Here is a 21,344-nt window from a genome sequence, read left to right as displayed (position 1 = left end):
ATGCTGTGGGAACTAGGGGCACCCCCAAGTGACCCCCATTCTTTCCTCCAGCTCAGAATGGGGCCCCACGGCTTCGATTAGATGTGTGGGAAAAGGGGAACATCAGTATTGTGCAGCTGGAGGAGAAGCTCCGGGGGGCAGCTCGCCAGGCCCTGGCTGATGCCATCATGGAACTGCAGCTGCTGCCAGCCTCGCTGTGTACAGAGGACACCTCACCAGGTATGCGGGGTCCAGGTCACACATCCAGGCAAGACAGTTTTTCTTTCAACTGAGGGTGTAGAGGTAGGGGTCTAGGAATATATCACAGAGTCCCCATCTGACATACACATTCACGACTGTCCATTACCTTCCCTGCCTCAGCAAGGTGACAGCCAGCAGAAATGTGCACATGCAGTTGGTCACCCGCTTGAGAGGGATATATCCTCAGAAACTAACTTCACACACACACATGCAGCCATGCACTATCAATTGCATATACTGTCATTCACTAACAGGTGGAGTTAGGTGGCAGGTCACTCTCATACCAGTCTTGGGGCTAGGTTGTCTGGAATGGGGATTGATGGTTAGTGATGGGAGTCTGTGATGTCTGGTGCTTACAGGAAGTCTCAGAAGCGGGTCGCTGGAAACCAAGAGCCCTGCAGGCCGAGCTAGCACCTTTCCCCCTGGCCCTGGCCCTGGGGAACCTGTGACTCCCCCCAGCAAAGCTGGCCGGCGTAGCTTCTGGGATATGCTGGTAATGGGAGAATGGGAGGAAGTGGTGAAGTTGGCCTCTACCTTCTTGCCTGCCTCCCAGCTCCCCCTACACTCTCCCCTACAGGCCTTGCCCCAGATCTTGTGTTACATAAAACTACTCTGTCCCTTGGATAGGAGTTGTCAGAATGTGGCAAGTTCTCACTGATGTAGAGAAAGCGTCAGCTTATTAAGCACCTTCACGTCCCCTTTTCTCGTTGCATCCTCATAGCAGCCCACAAGTTAAACAGGGCTTTTCCCAGTGAGGCAGCTGAGGCTCGGGAAGGTTAAATAGCCTGCCCAAACCTGAGTAGTCAGCCTCCAGTGAAGCCCGGGCATGAACCCGGGCCTCCAAAATCCTCCAGGCTCTTGTTGCCGTTCCACGATGCCTCCATCTTCCACCCCTTCTGCCTTCCCAGTAGCCTCTCCTCATTCACTGCATTGCCCCCAGAGTAAAACAGAATGTGGGGACTTGGGTTCCCCCAAAACAACTGATGACATTGTCCTGGATCGGCCAGAAGACACTCGAGGCCGGAGGCGTCACAAAACTGAAAGTGTTCGGACTCCTGGTGGAACTGAGCGGGCACCAGGCACGGATCCTGGAGCCCAGAGGCAAAGGTATGTGTGTGTGTTGTGGTATTGTGTCGTGGGGGGTTGTGATGTGAAGTCACAGGTCGATATTGGGTTTGTGTAAACAGACATGTCACGTACGGGTGTGAGGTTCTTACTCCTGTGTCTTCAGGCGCCGGACCACACAGCTAGAGGAGGGCGAGGTGGGGACACTGCAGCCTGTGTTTGCTCGTGTCACTCAGCGCTGGATGGAGTTTATGGCTCAGATTGGTGAGACCTCAGCCCCTCTCTCCCATCCTCAGTCCCATGGCCTGGTCTCTGTCCCACTGTGACGTCTCTGCCCTGGATCCAGGTTGTGCCTCAGTGTCCAGGATCTCTACCCACATGGTGTCCCGGTTCCTCCTTCCATCCATCCTGTCTGAGTTCACTGCTCTGGTCACCTCAATGGCTGGAGACACCAGTGTCCGTGTCTTTGAGCAGCATTTGTGAGTTTGGGGTCTCATGGAGACTGAGCTAGGAAAGGTGGGGGCCTAGGCCCAGGGAGGTGATGGCCAAGGAGTGGGACCATGGGTGGTCTACTTTCTGTCTGTCCTTCCCTCCCACTAGGGGTTCAGAGCCAGAGAACTTTAGTCCTTGTTCCCTTGGACAACTGGGCCCAAGTCCCCGCCCAGCGGTTGAGCGGCATCTGCTGCTTCTGGGAAGGAATTTCTTGCAGTGGAGGAGACCAACCCAGCAGGGTGAGGGCATGGCCTCGGGGAGGGCGTGTTCAGAGTGACTGATAATGCAGTCTCTGACCCTGCAGGGGGGAGGGTGGGATGGAGCGGGATCTGCCCCCACACCCCCGTTTTGCCCCTCTTCCACCCTGTAGCTGCCAAAGCCGTGCAGCGCTTCGAGCCAGGAGGCGACGGGAGTTCAGGCCGAAATGCTCCCCGGCAGAGGTTCTTGCTGCTGGAGGTCTTGGACAAGAAGGTAGATGTGGGGCCAGAGGCTGGGTGGGAGAAGGGATTCTGTCATCCCACTGACTCTGGCCCCTGACTTCCAGCTTCAGCTGCTGACCTACAACTGGGCTCCAGACCTGGGGGCGGCATTGGGCCGAGCGCTGGTTCGCCTCGTGCAGTGGCAGAATGCGCGTGCCCATCTCATCTTCTGCCTCCTCAGTCAGAAGCTTGGACTTTTCCATCATTATGGCCAGTTGGACTTCCCAGTGCGGGATGAAAAGGTGCTCCCTCCTCTAGTTCTGGCTCCTGAGGGGTCAGTTAAAGGAAGTATCAGCTCAGAAGCAGGGGAAAGGGACAGACTGAGGGCAGAGGTAGTGGGGAGGGAGAGTCAGAGAGGAGGCCAGAGGGTGGGAGAGAGGGTCTGAGGGCAAAGGCCATGAACACATTGTGAGGCTCCATCTCTCTCAGGAGCCAAACCCATTCCTACTGCCAACCATGGAAGCAGAGACCCTCATCCGGAGTGCAAGCCCCCCACTAAGCCGTGAGCAGGGCCGGCTGAGTGGATCGTCTCGGGGTGGGGGTCCCCATCCTCTGGACACATTCCCCTTTGATGAGGCCCTGAGGGATATCACGGCTGCACGCCCCAGCTCCTCGCTCGGCCCTGTACCAAGACCCCCTGATCCTGTCACCTATCATGGACAACAGTTCCTAGAGATCAAGATGACAGAGCGCAGAGGTGAGGGCACTGAGCCAGGCAGTGGGCAGGGGCAATCTGTGGAGTCTGGGAGGGAGAGGGGTGGCAGCTCCTGGGGCCTCTACTAATGTCTCCAACCCCCAGAGCTGGAGCGCCAGATGAAGATGGAGAACTTGTTTGTAACCTGGCAGCAGCGTTCCACCCCAGCCAGTATGCCCATCAGTGTGAGTGACCCAAATCCATGTTCTCCAGGAGCATCCTGTGACCCTTCCCTGGCCACCACTCTAGTCCTCACTGCCCATTTCCCCAGGCCGGGGAGCTGGAGACCCTGAAGCAGTCCTCTCGTCTGGTGCATTACTGCGCAACAGCCCTGCTCTTCGACCCGGCTGCCTGGCTGCATGAGCCCCCAGAGACCTCTGGGCCCCCTGAGGGGCAGGTGAGGCTCAAGACTCCAGGATTTCTCCCATGGGACCTCCCTTTACCCCACAGTGACCTCTGTTCCTCCACCCCCAGTAGAGTGGATGACAGTGGGTAGAGCCTTCCTTAATCTCCACTCCCACAGCGGCGCCATCGCCCCGAGTCAGGGTCTGGGAGCCGCGAGGCACCGGCAAGCTGTGAATCCTCGGATGTGCCTCCGCCCAGCGCCCGTGAGGAGCCTTGGCTGAAGGAACTGAGCTTGGCTTTCCTGCAGCAGTATGTGCAGTATCTGCAGAGCATGGGCTTCGTGCTGGTGCCATTGCGGCCCCCCTCACCCGCCCGCAGGTGAGCCCACCTCGTCCTTGCCACATCTTCTCCTCCACTGCATTTGCGGCCCCACACACCCTTCCTTTGGCCCATTTGGACAACTCGAGCCTTGTGCCTCTTCTTCCCACTGGGCCAGCATGCATACAGGAGGATCTTGGACACTTTCAGGCAGCCTTCACACATGTCCTATAAACCTCACACAGCTTGTAGAACTCATGGCCACATTCACACACGGAACTATGGACATTTTCACAGAGCTCATGCCCACGTACATCTGTGCTTACATGCTGGTATACCTCCACACACGTGAATCTTGTACGTGCTCCTAAGCTTCTGGACCTGGCTCTTAATGATTGCTGTCCTGGCCACCCCACTGACCTCTCCTGAGATTTTACACGGTTCCTGGCCCAGAAAGTCCTTTTCTTGCCAAGGTTAGTCTCTTTTCTTACCAAGGCCCCCTGCACTGGGCCTACTTGCGTCACTGTCCTCCAGCCTGTTCTTGGTCATGTTCAGTTGCTGGCCAGTGATGAGAGGTCTGAGTCTTGGGAAGTAGACAGCCCCTCTGTCACTACCTTCCATCTCTCCAGAGCCTGTGAGAACTACACAGCCACCCTTCCCATCCTGTGTCAAACCCCAAAGTCCCTTCTCTGTGGCCTCTGCTCTGTGCTCCTCTCAACCCCTGAGCCTCTGTGTTCTGTGTTCCCAGCCCCTTCCCAGCGACTGTATGGGAAAATATTGGTTCACAGTCTACAGTTACTTTCATGTCTCCAGATTTGTGAGTTAATTTTCTCCCTCCTCTCTATTTTCAGTTTGATACCTTTTCAAGCTAGTAATTGTGAATTGTACTTCCTTACTCAAGACACCACCTTGGCCCCGAAAGTCAGTTCCAACTCCATAACATTTTTGTCACCATCTCTCCACCTTTTCCAGGCCTTAGGAAGAGAGGACAGGCCTCCATTTCCAGGACCCCACCCCTCTCATTTCTCAGGGACAGACCCCAAGCTGTAGGAGCTCCTCTGAGAGACTTAGTTTCCATACTTGCCATTCAGTTATATTCTTCCCAGAAATCTGAATTCCTTTTTAAAACAAAAGACACTAGGTTAAAAAGTTTGTTTCTAGAGCAAAACTTAAAGTGGAGCCTTCCTTTCTCACCAGCATTAACTATCACCAATCACTAGTCAGGTCTCCTCCCATTTTCCTTGAGGATTAAATGAGACATTTCTTGTCACAGAGGCTCTGAACCACTAGCAAGCGTCCTGGCGGTTACAGCTCCTGAGTGTAAGGAGTGCGGCTCACTGGCCCTTTCTGTTTCGTCCTTGGTCACAGTGCCCTCCCTGCTCTCTTCTCCCCTGGCCTCTGAGTCGAGAAATGAAGAGCAGGGGCCTGTGGAATGCTGCGACTGCCATCCCCCAGGCCAAAGAGGAAAGTACCTGTGCAGGACATTAGGCACCTCCTTCAGTTTTCCTAATGAAATTTTAGACATCCATCCCCCTCTCCCTCCCCACTGCCCCCAGTAAGCAGACCTCTCCCGTCCCCTCGTGGGTATCTCCCCATAGTCACAGCAGCCTCTCCAGCCCCACCCTCATCCTCTCACTGGTGGAGAGGCCTGGCATTGCCCACTTCCCCTTAAAGCAGCAGCTGCTGTGAAGAGAGCCCTGCCCTGCAGTCTGGACCTGGACTCTAGTCCTAGCCTTGCCATCTACTCACCCTGGGACCCCGAGCAGGTCCTTCCCCTCTCCGAGCCTGTCTCTTCTTGTGCAAAACAATTTCACGTGCAATGGATTCTGGGTCTGATAGCCGTAATCCTCCACTCCACTGGCCTGCCTCATCCTCTTGCCCCTCTTTCTTTTCTGCAGCACCAGCCGGCTGCGGGCCATGGCTATCCTTGGAACAGATGGTCGGGGCTCCTTCTCCTGTCCTAAAACCAAGACTGATGGGAGCCCCAAGGTAACATGTTGTCATGTACCTTCCCTGACAGTGAAATCAATGATGCCCCAGACACCAGTGTCACTGAGCCTGAATGATTTTCCTGAGTTATTACCCTGGATAATGACTGAAGTTGTTGATCCCACCCTGACACCATTAAAGTCACTGACCCAAGGGACTGCTTCCCTGCTGGTCTGAGGCTGGGTGAACCCCCAGTCCTTGCCCCTGAACCCCAGTCTTTTTCCTTTCTTCAGAGCACTGGCTCCCCAGTCACCACCTACCACCTTCAGCGGGCACTGCCTGGGGGCATCATCCTCATGGAGCTCGCTTTCCAGGTGAGCAGGAGGAATACTGGGTGGGGAGCCAGACCCATCTGTCTCTTGCCTTCCTGACCTCATCTTCATGCTCTCTCTAGGGCTGTTACTTCTGTGTCAAACAGTTTGCCCTGGAATGTTCCCGAATCCCCATGGGGCAAGCTGTCAACTCTCAGGTATGTGGTAGGGACAGAGGAATATGGGGCCTCAGGCATAGTGCATCCCCAGTGTGCTATGGCCAGTAAGAGTAATGCATGGGCAGTCTGGCCCAGTGATGATCTGATGCTCTGGGCTGGCTAGGTCAGTGATCAGTCTGGTGCCGTGACTGGACCATCCACCAGACTCACTCTGCAGGCAGTCCAGAGCTGTATTCACTCTGCAGGTGATCCAGAACTATATTCAACTGTAGCAAGAGGGCAGAAGGCAGTCCAGCGCAGTGACTGGTCTGGCCTGTGGTCATTCTGGCGCTGACAGCCTGGTGCTGTGGTCGATCCAGAACTGTAGATGTTAGACAGTGAGGAGATTTGAGTGTAGTGGGTAATCTGACACATGGGTAGGTCGGTGCCCTGGGGAGTCCTGGCCTAATCTAGAGCTGTGGACAGCCTGGCATTGTCAGCATAGTCACTAACACTTAGAGAACGTGGACTAGGGTTCCCACCCACACAGCACACTGCGGTCACTTCATTGTTATTTGTGTCCCTCACTGTCTGCCTCAAGGCAGGGCCTCTGTACCCTGTGAGGGCTCAGCACTCAGAGTGCTCAGGATGGGTCAGAGGACCAAGTGAGGTCAGGGACCTGTGGCCCCCTGTGTTGAGGTAGTTCCACTCCTTCAGGTTGCAGGCATGTTAAGCGGGGGCCTGTGTCTTCCTTGTGCCTCACATTTAGTTTCTGAAAGATCAGGATCTGCCTGGGCCTCGTGTGTCGCCCTCCAGTACAGACAACACAGACTCCTCTCATCTAGACAGCTCATACTCAGCCCACAGATGGTTGCCTTTGACTTGCGTCTCGATACCTAGTCTAGTCATCACAGGATAATGTGATCCAGAAAAGCTTGGTGACATTATGTGCAGGAACCTTCCTGGGCCAGAGAGCTCAGAAGGGAGGGAAGGACCCACCCCAACTACTCTCTTGAGCTTCCTGAAGTCCTGGCTTCCCTGCCCCCTGATCTCCATCCAGTGTGGCTCTCTCTGCCCCTGCTTATCTAATCTCTAACCCGACTTAGATTTCTAAATGGCTTCATTATTGCTATTGTTTATTAAGTCCTTAGTATATATACCAAACGAAGAGGAGAGTTCTCCTCTTGTTCAGATAAGGAAACAGAGGTTCATGGAGGTTAAGTAATTTGCCCCAGGCCACACAGCAAGTCGGTGGCAGTACTGGGCTCTGACTCTGAGCTCCTCCTTGGTCACTGCAGTTTATCACACTGCCTCAAACTTTCTGAAGACCTTTACTTGATCTCCTGGTAGATGAGGAAACTGAAGCTGCAGGATTGTGACTTACCCAAGGTCATGCAGCTATTCTGCCTCCTAGGCTATCACTTCTTCTCCAGTCATTTATTACTTTTCCTATTAACCCCAATCCCCAGTGCATGTATATTCTGCCATTCAGCACCACAGATCCAATGTTAACACAGTTTCAGAAATGGTCATTTCCACCAAGAGAAGCACCAGCTCTGTGTCTCTGCCTTCCCTTCTTTCTCCATCAGTGGTTCATTCAGGCATTCACTCACAGATCAGTTAGAGGAGGCCCACGCTGGCCTAGCCTTGGCAGATGAAGCTTTACACAAGAGTAGGAGTTAGCCAGGTTTAGGGATCAGGAAGAGCAGTGTTCCAGGCAAAGAGAAGAGCAGGTACGAAAGCATAGAGAGAATATGTGATATACTTGGAAGAGTGAGCAGCTTGATGGGAAGATAAGTTGGAGAGATGGGGAGGGGCCAGGAAAAACTTTCTATAGAAGTAATTACACACCTGGCCTACCCTGACCACCTATTTAAAACTACATCTGCTTTATTCCTGGATTTGCCATAACACCATCTCCTAACATACTATGTACTCAGTTACTCTAATGTTTGTTGTCTCATCTCCCCACCACTAGAATGTAAGGGGTTCATTTCTCTTCCCAGTGTATCCCAGCATCTAGAACAGCACCAGGTAGGCACGTGGTAGGCACTCAGCAAGTATCTGTGGCATCGATGAATCTGTGCCAGACTTTAGTGCAGTCTGGGATACAGAATAACAAGGCCCATCTCTGAAGATGGTCAGTTTCATGTAAACAGAGAGTTACAGTACAGTATAAAAAAAGAATATAGGGGCCGGCCCGGTGGTGCAGCGGTTAAGTTCGCACGTTCTGCTTCTCGGCGGCCCAGGGTTCGCTGGTTCGGATCCCGGGTGCGGACATGCCACCACTTGGCAAAAGCCACGCTGTGCTAGGCGTCCCACGTATAAGGTAGAGGAAGATGGGCATGGATGTCAGCTCAGGGCCAGTCTTCCTCAGCAAAAAGAGGAGGATTGGCAGTAGTTAGCTCAGGGCTAATCTTCCTCAAAAAAAAAAAAAATATATATATATATAATGATGAAGGCTTCCACAGAAGCTATCCTGGCAGAGGGGGCCCACAGCAACAGGGTGGATCTTGAGCTGCCTTTTCCCATGCAGGAGGGAGGGAAATAGGAATGTGCTGCTAGTTCCTAACCCAGTCCCCTGCTGCCACCTCCCCAGCTGTCCATGCTCTTCACGGAGGAGTGTGACAGGGTGCGGGACCTGATGCACGTGCACTCATTCAGCTATGACTTCCACCTGCGCCTGGTGCACCAGCACGTGCTGGGCGCCCACCTGGTGCTGCGGCACGGCTACCACCTCACCACCTTCCTGCGACACTTCCTGGCCCACCACCCTGATGGGCCCCACTTCGGCCGCAATCACATTTACCAAGGTTGGTGCCCAGGGGCAAGCCAGTGAACCAGAAAAAGAACAGGCCACACAGTGTCTCCAAGCCACGGCTGGTGGGCCCACTTTCCTGGGCCCAGATCTTACCCCTGCATCTCCTGTCCCATATTATCAAGTCACTTCATGTCACTTGGACCCTGTCCCCATGTCTCTGTCTTAAGTTCTTCACAGTTGTTTCATTTCAGAATTTAGATTCTATGTCATGTGGACTCCGCCCTCTGTCTGTCCTGAGCCATTTTTGTCCCATCTCGATGTTCCACAGGAACACAGGAGCTCCCCAGAAAGGCTGAGCCAGTCTGCCTGTCACTCAGAGCCTTAAGGACTTCTATCCCCCCACCCACCAGATCAGTGTGTCTAACCCGGGCTCAGTGTCTCCTGTAACTTGCCCCTCAGGGACACTGGAGCTCCCCACACCACTCATTGCTGCCCACCAGCTGTACAACTACGTGGCTGACCATGCCAGCTCCTACCACATGAAACCATTGAGGATGGCCCGGCCAGGGGGCCCGGAACATAATGAATATGCACTGGTGTCAGCATGGCACAGGTAAGGCACAGAGGTCAGCGTGCACTCTGGTGAAGCTGAGGTCAGGGCCTCACATCCTTGCAGTGGGGAGAGCCATGTTTTCTTGGCCAGAAAGGATGGGTTGGCTTCATTAGAACCTCAGGGTTGACATCTCTCCCATCCCCACCGCATAGCTCTGGCTCCTACCTGGACTCTGAGGGACTTCGTCACCAGGATGATTTTGATGTCTCTCTGCTCGTCTGTCACTGTGCTGCACCTTTTGAGGAGCAAGGAGAGGCCGAGCGGCATGTTCTACGGTCAGCAGATCCCCTGCCTTGACTGTGCCCATTGCCCAGCCTCCCCCCTGCTCTGGCCACGTGTCTCTCCTGCTGTGACCACATCTGTGTCTGCCTCCTCACCCCAGGCTGCAGTTCTTCGTGGTGCTCACTAGCCAACGAGAGCTCTTCCCCAGACTCACTGCCGACCTGCGCCGGTTCCGGAAGCCACCCAGACTGCCTCCGGAGCCAGAGACTCCTGGGAGCTCAGCTGGTAGCCCTGGGGAGGCTTCAGGGGTTGTTCTGGCCCCTGGACCAGCTCCCCAATTCCCCCCACTGGCTGCAGAGGTGGGCGTGGCACGGGCACGGCTGGCTCAGCTGGTGAGGCTGGCTGGAGGGCACTGCCGTCGGGACACCCTCTGGAAGCGCCTCTTCTTGCTAGAGCCGCCAGGGCCTGACCGGCTGCGACTAGGGGGGCGCTTGGCCCTGGCCGAGCTGGAGGAGCTCCTGGAAGCAGTCCATGCCAAATCCATTGGGGACATTGACCCCCAGCTGGTAAGGGCCTGTGCGTTCCAGAAGGGGCTGGGATGGATGCTAGGAATTCTGTGAGCAGCCAGGGTAGAGGATGCAGGGGTCTCAGAGGTGGCTCTGGGACAGCAGATCCAAGCCTGTGGACCCTCCCCCAGGACTGCTTCCTGTCTATGACGGTCTCCTGGTACCAGAGCCTGATCAAGGTTCTCCTAAGCCGCTTTCCCCAGAGCTGTCGCCATTTCCAGAGCCCAGACTTGGGAACTCAGTACCTGGTAAGTACCCTTGACCCTCCTCTGAAAGGGGAGACCCAGCAGAAAGTCTCATCAGAAAGAAGACAGGTGTCCCCCTCAAGGAATCTAGCCTGTCCAAACAGGCTCTGCTCTGGAGGGAGGCCTAGATGAAACAGGCCTACAGTACATGCGAAACCCTCTGAGCACTGAGCACCAAGCACAGTGTGTGATTCACTGAGAACAACCTAGACTGTGCCCTCAGAGGCTCACAGAAACACGAACCTTGGCTAGAGATCTGAGGGCCAACCTCCAGAACCTCATCAGTAGCTGGCTTAGAGGCTGCAGTCCCAGAAAGGACCTCTTGGGCTTTAAAGCCTTGTTATCCAAAGTGTGGTCCTCACACCAGCAGCATCAGCCTCCCACCTGGGAGCTTGTCGAATGCAGACTCTCAGGCCCCACTCCACCTACAGTCGCAGAACCTGCCTTTAGCCAGATTCCCCAGCAGATTAGAGGTTGAAAGCAGTGCTGGGCATGAATGTGGGGATTAAGAGACTACAGAGATGGGCCCAGGGAGAACGGGAGTTCAGGAGAGGAGTCATCCAAGAGAAGACTTCAGAGGAAGAAGTAGGAGTTGGTCCGTGGTGAGGGGTCCTGCAACATAGTGCTTGTGGGGACAGTCAGTTTCAAGGTTTTTCAAGGGTCAAGCTGTAGGCGGGTGGGAGCAGATGGGGGTGCTCTGTGGGCAGTGGGAATGCTAAAGCAGGAGTGGTTTGGGGGAAGGGCGATGAGTTGAGTCTGAGGTCCATGAGGACCTTCCAGGGCCACGGTCTAGAATGTAGATGGCCATCAAGATTGGAGCTCAGGAGAGAGAGATTTAGGCAGCATCTATATGAACAGGTGGTCACTGAAGCCCTGGGAGAAGAAATCGCCCAGGGAGAGATCACAGAGCTGAGCATCAGGACAGACAGACAAGGGGACAGTCCCAGGGGAGGTCAGAGAGCTACAACACCCAGGACAGGACAGGCCGTGTCAAAGGTAGAGAACTCTCCATTGATGGGCTTCAGAGTGCCAGCTTTGTGTGGGCCCTCTAGATGAATCTCAGGAACCTTCCAATCAAGCCCCAACCCCTCATTCTGATGAGGCTGGACAGGCCGACCAGGAGCCAGCAAGGATGAGGACTGAGGTTCGATTTGGAGATGAAGTTCTGGGTGACCGTGGAGTGCAGGTGGGGTCAGGTGTGGTGATGGAAGCTGGCGTTCCTCAGACTGGTCCCACTTCCAGGATGCCCTCAAGGAGGGACCATGCCTCCTCAGGTGAGACAAACCTCACTCCCTGTCTCATTTTGTCTTTTCTGCAGGTTGTGCTGAATCAGAAGTTCACTGACTGTTTCGTGCTAGTGTTTCTGGATTCCCACTTGGGAAAGACGGTGAGAATGGGGGTAAGGGGCTTGGTGTCAGCATAGTGGGAGGCTGTACTCGAAATGCTCACTCCAGAGCCTGCTGAGGTTGGGGTGCCTACCCTCCCTCCTCTTACCACTGCACCCCCACTGTGTTGCCCACAGTCTCTGACAGTGGTTTTCCGAGAGCCCTTCCCGGTACAGCCCCAGGACAGCGAGAGCCCACCTGCCCAGCTGGTCTCCACCTACCACCACCTTGAGTCCGTCATCAACACAGCCTGTTTCACCCTGTGGACCCGGCTCCTCTGAGGGACAGACAGACCACTGAATGTCACTGTTCCTCGAATCATGGATCTATAAAATTGCCTACTTGAAGCAGGACTGACCAGCCCTTCTGGGCCCCAGGGCAAGCCCGGACACCGAGAGACACCAGATATATATGTTTTGTACATATATCTTGGGAGTCTGTAGCCCCAGCCTGGAAGCAGGGGCTGCGCTCCCTAAACACTCACAGCCACTGACCAGCCCAACTCCCTGAGGTGCCCGTCTCCTGTCAGGCCCCTGGGCCCTTCCAGAAGGGGGCTCCTCCTTCCTGCTCACCTGGTGGAGTCCAGGAATTCTTTGTCCCAGGTGGCAAGCACTCACCCCTTAGAGCTCCTCTGCCTGAATCCTGCCTCCACATCTTTGATTGCTGTCAGCCACCTGCCTCCTTCCACTCCCCATCTTGAGCCCTCTAGTCTTCATTTCCCACTGGGACATCACTGCTGGACATTGCCATTGAGATGAGACACCTTGGTTCCAATCCCAGCCCTGCTTCTGAAGCACCTGTGACCACAGGCAAATCCCTTTGCTCTCACACTTTTCGTTCCTCATCTGTACCTGAGGAGGTGGGCTCAAAAGCTGTCCCCTCTCCACAGCAACACTGGCACAGACTGGAGGACTTGAGCATGAGCTGTATGTCCCTTCTCAACAGGAGGGAAGTGACCCAGAGAAACTGAAGGTTTAGACACTGTGTGTCCCCACCCCCAATAACATACACATATGAAATGTTCAGCAGGCTGTCTTTAATTCAGAGGAGACTCAGGATGCTCACTCACTGTCCCAGAGAGGCATGTGGGTGGAGTGCGGGCCCTTACTGGCCAGCCTGGGGGTGGCCCCGCCTATCCCAGTAGGAACGGAGCCAACTCAAGCCTTCTACCGTGTCTCCTGAGGGGAGGGGGAAGGCATCGGCATCTCAACCCATGAGGAGAAAAACAGCCCCCGTCCCTCCAGAGCTCCCTTCCCCAGGGGCAAGCCTGGAGCCTCAGCCCACCCCTCACCTTGAGGCTGGTACTCGCAGCCTACAAAGCCTTTGTAACCTTCATCTTCCAGCAGTTGGAATAGATAAGGGAAGTTCAGCTCTCCGGGGCTGCTAGGCTCCCCCCGGCCCGGGACCTGTGCCACCTGCACATGCCCTGGGAACAGATTGGGGTGGGTGTGGGGCCCAGGCTCCTGCTGAGGCCTGAGGGACAGATGCGGGGGCGGGGGGGGGGGGTTGCGGCGAAAGAGTGGGAGGACAGAGGAAGTAGCACAGCAGGCTGGGAAGGAGCAAAGAAAGGACCCCTCTCACCAACGATGGGCAGGAACTCCCGGATGTTTCCTGTCAGGTTCCCATCCATGATCTGCCAGTGGAATACGTCCTGGGGCAGAGACTGCCACAGTCAGAGACCCTCAGGCCCCACCTTTCTCCCCAGGTTTGAGAACTCCCTTTCTTCCACTTACCATTTGTAACTGGAGGTTGGGTCTTCCCACCTTCTGCAAGATGGCTGCCGCTGGGAGAGAAACCAGGGAGGGGGCCATGAGATTCAAGGAGAGCGCAAGAATCAAAGGGACAGGAGGCGCACGGGCTGAGGGTCCTACCCTGCTGGGGCGTATCCAGGAAGTACTGGGGGTCAGTGAGGCGGGTGTTAATGGGCTCCAGCAGTCCCACGAGGTTCTCCTAGCACCATGGTGCATCTGTGAGTACAGCTCTTCCCCGGGCTTGTCCCCCATTAGTCACTGGTCAAGTGGCTCACCAGTCCCTCTGACCTAGGCCCAGCACCCAGCCTTGTGCTTCGTTGCTCTCCCCACTGTGTACCCTTTTTGCACACACACACATTCATCTAAGTGTGTGTCTAGATGTGTTTTCGCTGCCTCACCTGAGCCAAAACCCCAGCTGCATGCCTCAGGTTCTCCAGAAAAACTGTCTCCATTTCACCCCTGACTGCTGCTCGGTCAGCCCCCTGGGGTACTCGGCCGGCCATCAGGTGAATCCTGTGGGGAAATGGGACTGGAGGGGGCTGTGGAGTCCATCCTTAGAAGCCTGGGCCTTCACTCTCTCTGCTCCCTCTGTGCCCCTCCTCCAGCTGCCCTCTGGCCATGCCAGCCCTGCCCTCTCCCAGGGCTCAAGTCCCTACCACCTGGCCGTAATGCTCAGGCTTCCCAGTGCCCTCAGACACTTCTGTGTCAGCCCAAGGCCAGGCCCTTTCCCAGATCCCTTCGGAGGTCAACCCATCCTCCTGCCTCGGAGACCTCAGTCCCTCACTTAGCTCCCCCTGTACTTTCAGCCTCTCCTTTTCCATGGCCCTTCTCAGCCTAAGACATGTCTAAGTCTCACCTTTTAAAAAATTATGTGTCCCTTCCCCTTCTCAAGAATTCCAGGCTGCTTGTCTCTACTCCTTGCATCTGTTTTCCTCGCTCCCCCCACCCCCACCAGTAATGACCCCTTGTTGCTGGTTCCTTCTCAGATTTTCCCTCTGCACAATTTGACATTTATTTGATCAGCTGCACTTGAAGCCTTCCACCTTCTCCTGTCACCACCCAATCTTTCTCAGCCACATCCAATATCTCCGGCTTCACAAACCGCTGGACACACCCAGCCTCCTCTTGCCTCTGGTTACTGCATCCTTGCCTAGAAGGATGGAAGAAAATGTCCACTCCTTCAAGATCCAGTTCAACATCACTACCTGTGAGAAGCTTTCTGTGATCCCAGAGTTACTGCTCTGCTCCCACAGCCTCCTTGAATTGACCTGTCCTCAAACGGATCCCTCCGTATGTTTACTTTGCTATCTCCCCGGTCAGGCTGAGCTCCCAGCATGGGATCCCAGCGTGGGATGAGCATGAAAGAGTTGCAAACTGAGAATGACACCAGTTTGAGATTAGCATGAAAGAGGTGCAAACTGTGAGAATGACACACTGACAGACAAACTACAAAAGGCAATTTTACAAACGACCACGACTGGAGGCGTGGAGAAGGGCCAGTGCGCTCAGACTCCCGAGCCTCTCAGACCTGGCGTCCTCTCCTCCCAGACCCCGAACGAACGTGCGGCAGGGTCTTGGGGCACAGAGGGGGAGGAGGGTAGGATACCTGGGACAGCCCAGAGCCTTGGCGTACAGCACAGCCTGCTCCAGCCCCTCTCGGAAGGCCGCCTGCCTCCCGGGAACGGCCCCCAGCCCCATCTCCCCCTTCTCTCGGTCTCCTGCGGAGAGAACGGGCCTCAGCCCCAAGCTCGGGCACCCGGCCCTCCCCGCCCCAGCCCCGGGCCCCGCGGCGCACCCGGGGGCGTGTTGATCAGCACCAGCTGCAGCCCCGCTTCTCGCGCCGCGCGCGCCAGCGCCTCCGGCGGCTCCGCGTACGGCCAGCCGACCTCGGCCGCCCGGAAGCCCGAGCTGCCTGCGGCCCGGAGCCGGGCGGGGAGGCCGGGGAGCTCGGGGAACAGCCACGACACATTGGCCGAGAAGCGCAGCGGCGCCATGGCCGGCCGGGAGCAGAAGCACGGGGCAGAGTCCGGGGCGGAAGCGGCGGGGCGCCTGGCAGGGCGCGTCGGAGAGGGCGGGTCCGGGAGGGCGGGTCCGGGAGGGCGCGTCGGGCGGGGCTCGTCCCAGGAGGGCCCGCGGAGGAGCCCGGCCCCGCCCGAGCGGGGGCGCGCTGGCGCCGCGAGCCGGGCCAAGAGCTCTCTGTGCCGGCCTTTTTTGATTAGGAAAGCAGTGTGTTGTAAAAACCGTGGACGGTCCAGAAAAGTGGAGTGTCTCAAGGCAGGCGGAAGAGACGCGCGGGCGGAGGCGAGCGGGCGGGGAGAGGGCGGCGCGGCGGGGGCCCCGCGTCCTGGGACTGAGAGCCGGGGGAGGGGGCAAGAGAGGGCCAGGCCGTCTCGAGGGCCCAGTTAAAATGAAGGGACGTGGGCTTTAAGAAATACTTGGTATTTTCCCTCATTATAAAAATATCTGCTCATTATGGAACATTTGAAAGCCGTATGACAAAATAAGGAACATACAAACCACCGGTTATCCCACCCCTCTCCCGTTAACTTTCCCTTACAATTGAAAAATAAACGTGCAGTTTTTTCTTCGAAAATTCTCATCATACTGTATATGCGGTTTTATGGCCTGCTTTTTCACTTACTATTATTTTGTGAACATTTCCCCGTGTTCTTCAATATTCTGCAAAGTCATTGCATTAGCTGCTCATTGTTCCGTACCTAGGCAGCCCAGAATTTATCACACTACCCTGTGGGTGAACATTAGGGTTTTTCAGCATTTGTGTGTATGTGTGTGTGCTATGAAAGCACTTTAGTGCACGTCTAGCCCCGTCTCTGACTCGTTTTCTTGGGTTTCTTTTGTAAAGCTGTCCATCACAGAGTTCACCTGTCCAAAGTCCTTGACAAGGAAAACTGCCCCCACCCCTGCTCTTCACGCTGAGCGGCAGTGGGCTGGCTGTCCCCTCTTACCCAAGCTGATTGGACCACGGAAGGACATCTGACCCAAGGGCAGCCAATCCATTGACTGGCCGAGGACCGATTCCTTCCCTAGTCTGGAAAGAAGATCTAGCCAATCAGGTTCCCTGTCTCAGGAGTTCAAACAAGGAAACGGTGGGAGAGTCCAGTAAGAGGTGGTCTTGCCGGAAGGTGACTGTGGCAGTAGAAACCAAAGCAGGAGCCAGGTGGTAAAGAAAACTCAGAGCAAAGAGGAGGTAACTGCGTTCTATGAGTAGAGGCAGCACGTTGCGAAAACGGTGCTGTTGAGTTTCCAGGGCTGGCCAAGCCCACAGCTGCTGCCAGGTCTGAGCTTCCCCAGGCTGGGATGTTTAGACCTTCCTGGATTTCTGCGTCTGCAGCGTCTTAGTGTTTCTTGAGGTAATTCAATGAATTAATTTCATCCACAATAACCTAACTGACTGGGCAGGTTCCTAAGGTTGGAATTACATGATGAAAAAATAGGAACATGTTTAAGTTCTTGGTGACTGTGCTCAATTGCTTTTCAAAAATGTAGGTTTATACTCCAGCAATACCTGAGTAGAAGTCATCCTGATGTGTTTTCTGTGATGGCTTTGATGGAAGGAAGCTGGAAGGGCAACATTAGGAGCACCCGACTTCCACTGTCTGTTCTCTGGCTGCTTGTCTCCATACCAAGGCAGGCCCACTCCTTGCCTGTGGTCCAGGCTGATCCCATGGTTAACCCAAGTGCCTGGCAGCTGCCATTTCTTCAGCTCTGCCTCTAAGAACGGGCTGCCTCAGCTATTACAGATCACCTGATTTTTTGCCCATTTGCAGCTGGCATTATACTTGGAACTTTGACTTGCCCTGGAACGTGTCTCATGGGTGTAGTCTGATCAGGATGTGACCTCACTAAGTTTAGCAATTAAATCAGTTCCAACTTCAGCATGTTTGTAGTCCAATGTTGATCGCACTGAGTAATATCTAAGGGAAGTAATTCCTTTATTAACACTTCGCTGAAAATCTCTGAGTATGCAAATCTTATTTAAGACTTTAAAAGCACCGCCATCTGCTGGGGTCTGCACCAGGAACAAGATTTGCCCTACTCCTCTTTTTGCTTCTATATCCTTTTGGGCAGCAGAGATGGTGTATAAACTAGATGTGCTTGACTCACTTTTCCCCTTGCCATCACTTAATATATCAAAATAAATACAAAAGGAGAACAATGCCCATGAGAGTTATTGTCTTTATTCACCCATTTGAATGTCTACACCTTATACCACTTTGCAACGTAGGTATTACACTAAGTTATTACTACAAATCTTGATTCTTTGCATTTAACTTTTTTTTTTCTTTTTCTCCCCAAAGCCCCCAGTACATAGTTGTGTATTTTAGTTGTAGGTCCTCCTGGCTCTGCTATGTGGGACACCGCCTCAGCATGGCTTGATGAGTGGTGCTAGGTGTGTGCCCAGGATCCAAACCCGCAAAATCCCAGGCCAGCGAAGCGCATACTTAACCACTCAGCCCCGGGGCTGGCCCATGCATTCAACTTTTAATCAAAGAATTTGCACAGGTGTGACAAATAGTTAAGGTAACAACGATTTGCAAATAATAACACAAATGATGGCTAAAACTTGAGTATAGAATTCAGTCTCATTCAATAACGGGATTACACTTGCCAATGTGGCAAAAACAACAACAACAACTCATGTGTGAACTGCAAATCAAAACCTCAGTGAAATTCCATTTTATACCTTCCAGATTGGCAACAATTTAAAAGTCAGACAATTCAAATATTGAAGAGAATTTGGAACAACTGGAATGTTTAACCGCTGCTGATAGGAGTGTAAATCACTACAACCACTCTGGAAGACAATTTGGCATCATCTCTTAAAGCTGAACGTTCGTATGCCATTGATCCAGCAGCTCCTTTCCCAGGTGTATCCCTGGAGAAACTGGTGCCCAGTACATCAGGAAGCACGTTCAGTGATGTTCATAGCAGCACGATTTATGTAGCGGAAATACAGAACTGACCCAAATGTCCATCAATACATTTATAGATGAGTTGTGGAATAGCCATCAGTGTTGTATATAAAAGGGAAGAGAAAACTGGCAGCTCCAATGATGAAATTGAGTTTGCTCTCGCATTAGAGTAATCTATGAAGAGCTTAGTGAAGTTTGGGTCAAATTGACCATCACTGTGAACATATCAAATGGATAAGTCTCAGACACATCATCTTGAGTGAAAGAAGCAAATCAGAGAAATACATACATTATGATTCACTTTATATAATATCAGAAGCAGGGAAAAACCAAACAATATCTTGCATTAGGATACAAACATCTGTGGCATAATGAGGAAGAAGAGCAAACGAATAATGAGCACCAAGTTCAGGGTGATGGTGACCTCTGGAGGGGGAGGGCACAGGGTAGCATCGGAAACTTCAAAAGTAATGGTCATCCTGTTTCTCTTGCACTGGACGGTGTGGTCACGTATCTTCATTTTAGCAATATTCTTTATATCTTACATATATTTTATAAATATCACTTTGCATCTGTTTCAGTTTGAATAAAAACAAACTTTTAAAACCTTCTATATGCACTACCGCCACGTAGTATCATGCTAATCTCAAGGTTTTTCTGCAGACTCGGCTTGTTTGTATTAGACTATAATTACCACCTTTTAGATTCGAGTGTCACTGCTCAGTGTAGTGGTCTTTTATTGCGTTGCCTGCTCAGAACCTATGGTAGATAGCCTGTAAAATGCTCCCCAGTGATCTCTACCTCCTGGTCTTCACACCCCCTCCCCTAGAATGCAGGCTGGACCCAGCAACTCACTTCTTACAAACAGAAAACAGCAAAAGTGATGCAATGTCACCTCAGAGATTAGGTTACAAAAAGACTGTGGCTTCTGTCTTGGGTGCCCTCTCCTGCTCTTCCACTTGCTCTGAGGAAAACCAGCTGCCATATTATGAGCTGTCCTGTGGAAAGATCTACGTGTCAAGGGACTGATGTCTCTGGCCAATAGTCAGCAAGGACCTGAGGCCTGCCAACAGGCACATAAGTGAACTTGGAAGCAGATCTGCTGTCGTTGAGCCTCAAGATGACTGTACCCTGGCCGATACCTTGATTGCAACCTCGTGACAGACAAGGTTTGAGTCAGAGACACCCAGCTAAGCCACACCCTGATTCCTGACCTACAGAAACTCTTAAATAGTATTTGTTGTTTTCAGCCACTGAGGTTGGGGGTAATTTGTTAGCAGCAATTGATAACTTGTAGAGGATCTCTTGTTCTGGGAACAGTTCCCTTGTTTGGGGGAACTATATCTCTTTCACCACTTCTTCACCTTAAGGTGTCAATGGGTGCGGCCATCTTATATGATTCTCTCTTCCAAGGCACAGTCATTGGTCCATGAGTGGGCACCTGACCCAAGCTGGGCCAACCGTAGTAACTCCTCCAGACATTGTAGTTTGCATACCCAACATCTGTTCCCTCTTTTCTCCTTCCTAAGAGAACCATACCTCAAGGAGACAGTCAGCCAGAGAGAATAAGGCTAATGTACAGAGCAAAGTAGCAAAGAAAAACCAAGAAGGGCATTGTGTTCAGCACTTGGAACCTCTGTAAGGGAGTCAACCAGGGTGGTCTTCTCACTTCATCTTAACTCTTTCCAAAGACAAGACCTCCTACGACTAACTTGCTTTTCCCATCCCAAGATCCAGCATTGTGCACATTTCAGGAAATAATTGGTTCTCTTGGTAAAATTTAATTTATTTAATTTAAAGTCCTGAACACTGGCCACTGGGGCTATGTATTTATACCATTTCACGAATTTATATAATTTCATAAAGCTTATAGTGGTATGCTGGATGACCACACAGCAACTTAGGTATTTCAGTGGCTAAGAGGGAATCTTTATCTTTCAAAGTCATGTGTTTATGCTATGTGTTTTATTTCACTCAATCTTCATTAAGCTCTTTCCTACCATGCTGTAATGCAAAACCATCTTTATTTCTATTTAACTTCCTATTTGAGCTACCAGTCTTTTTATCACTTTTATGTAGCATGCTCAAATCAGACCCCATATACCATGTTATATATTTTCATATCCAACCATGTGTTCAGTTACTGCTGCCTAGACTTAAGAATATCAATATTCAAGTGTCACTCTATTATTATTATTTTTCTTTGAGCCATTGAGCCTGCATTTCTAAGGCTTCGGAATTTAACTTTCCTACTTTACTCAATTTTGCCAGTGATAGTCCATAGCACATGCATTCATGATAGCTTGTAACCGTGTCAAAAAGGAAACTAAATCTTGATAAAATTTCTCTCTCGTAGCTTTCTCTTGTCTCCAAGCGTGTCCTAGCAGCGTATCCATGGTCTGTCTGCATTAGGACTCTATAACTGAAATTTCAGCACATTTAAACGGAATTGTCTCACACACAGTACATTGAATAACATCATTATACAAAACAGCATTGAATTGTGCCTGCATGACCGATTATCTATATTCTTGGAAGAATGTGATAATATTTGCTGTTCCATGTTCTACACCCTTATCGTTAAAAGGAGATTCCTGTAACTGGCCCTTTAGCCTTGGTTGCTGTTCTATTACTTGGTGCTTGAATCCCATCCAGAAACTCTTTCCGTGCCACCCCCCCCCACCCGCCTTACACATGCATGCTATCAGGAACACACGAAGGCTCTTGGCAGTCTTAACTAATGGAGTGTTAGCTAATTACACACCCAGCCACATGCAAACTTTAAACTTAGTTGAATACGGCCGGTGTACGTATGACTCAAAGGGCACAGGTGTGA

The 21,344-nt window shown here is 52.7% G+C and overlaps 2 protein-coding genes and 1 long non-coding RNA gene across 6 annotated transcripts in view; 2 read left to right on the top strand and 1 right to left on the bottom strand.

Annotated features, from left to right (window-relative positions):
* The window catches only part of SZT2 (SZT2 subunit of KICSTOR complex), a 51,385-nt gene extending 38,537 nt beyond the window's left edge, over window positions 1-12,848 (top strand). For 2 of the 4 annotated variants that reach the window (XM_023631793.2, XM_023631806.2), the window contains 22 exons: window positions 52-219; window positions 600-733; window positions 1,181-1,347; window positions 1,472-1,569; window positions 1,652-1,784; window positions 1,906-2,036; window positions 2,168-2,268; window positions 2,342-2,518; window positions 2,706-2,973; window positions 3,076-3,155; window positions 3,242-3,367; window positions 3,494-3,693; window positions 5,532-5,622; window positions 5,856-5,936; window positions 6,017-6,091; window positions 8,631-8,844; window positions 9,252-9,405; window positions 9,558-9,680; window positions 9,788-10,193; window positions 10,325-10,441; window positions 11,757-11,825; window positions 11,961-12,848. In XM_023631793.2, the coding sequence (XP_023487561.2) occupies window positions 52-219; window positions 600-733; window positions 1,181-1,347; window positions 1,472-1,569; window positions 1,652-1,784; window positions 1,906-2,036; window positions 2,168-2,268; window positions 2,342-2,518; window positions 2,706-2,973; window positions 3,076-3,155; window positions 3,242-3,367; window positions 3,494-3,693; window positions 5,532-5,622; window positions 5,856-5,936; window positions 6,017-6,091; window positions 8,631-8,844; window positions 9,252-9,405; window positions 9,558-9,680; window positions 9,788-10,193; window positions 10,325-10,441; window positions 11,757-11,825; window positions 11,961-12,104 (3,257 nt within the window). In that variant the 3' untranslated portion in view covers window positions 12,105-12,848. Of the gene's footprint in view, window positions 1-51; window positions 220-599; window positions 734-1,180; window positions 1,348-1,471; window positions 1,570-1,651; window positions 1,785-1,905; window positions 2,037-2,167; window positions 2,269-2,341; window positions 2,519-2,705; window positions 2,974-3,075; window positions 3,156-3,183; window positions 3,368-3,493; window positions 3,694-5,531; window positions 5,623-5,855; window positions 5,937-6,016; window positions 6,092-8,630; window positions 8,845-9,251; window positions 9,406-9,557; window positions 9,681-9,787; window positions 10,194-10,324; window positions 10,442-11,756; window positions 11,826-11,960 lie in introns of all 4 variants that reach the window. The other 2 variants (XR_011436398.1, XR_002804797.2) reach the window with 2 other exon arrangements.
* On the bottom strand, window positions 12,840-15,667 carry HYI (hydroxypyruvate isomerase (putative)). The gene is made up of 8 exons (XM_023631880.2): window positions 15,370-15,667; window positions 15,181-15,292; window positions 13,973-14,087; window positions 13,695-13,773; window positions 13,557-13,606; window positions 13,405-13,474; window positions 13,115-13,249; window positions 12,840-13,001 (listed from the first exon to the last, which is right to left on the bottom strand). Exons 1-8 carry the CDS (start codon window positions 15,566-15,568, stop codon window positions 12,928-12,930), a joined length of 834 nt encoding a protein of 277 aa, XP_023487648.1. The 5' UTR covers window positions 15,569-15,667; the 3' UTR covers window positions 12,840-12,927.
* On the top strand, window positions 15,668-19,121 carry LOC138923166 (uncharacterized). Its single transcript, XR_011436401.1, has 2 exons — window positions 15,668-15,875; window positions 16,438-19,121. It is a non-coding gene; the product is annotated as an uncharacterized lncRNA (long non-coding RNA).
* Window positions 19,122-21,344: the final 2,223 nt, after the last annotated feature.

Source organism: Equus caballus, chromosome 2 (genome assembly GCF_041296265.1).
Source record: "Equus caballus isolate H_3958 breed thoroughbred chromosome 2, TB-T2T, whole genome shotgun sequence".
NCBI classification, from domain to species: Eukaryota; Metazoa; Chordata; class Mammalia; order Perissodactyla; family Equidae; genus Equus; species Equus caballus.
Note: the sequence above shows the minus strand (reverse complement) of the source record. Positions and strands in the feature narration are given on the sequence as shown.

Excerpts from the sequence above, each read along its gene's own strand:
- HYI (XM_023631880.2), bottom strand. The coding sequence starts at position 15,568 with ATGGCGCCGCTGCGCTTCTCGGCCAATGTGTCGTGGCTGTTCCCCGAG. Across the intron at positions 14,088-15,180 it reads AAGGCTCTGGGCTGTCCCAG|GATTCACCTGATGGCCGGCC; the intron begins GTATCCTACCCT and ends ATTTCCCCACAG. Across the intron at positions 13,607-13,694 it reads CCTGGATACGCCCCAGCAGG|CGGCAGCCATCTTGCAGAAG; the intron begins GTAGGACCCTCA and ends TTTCTCTCCCAG.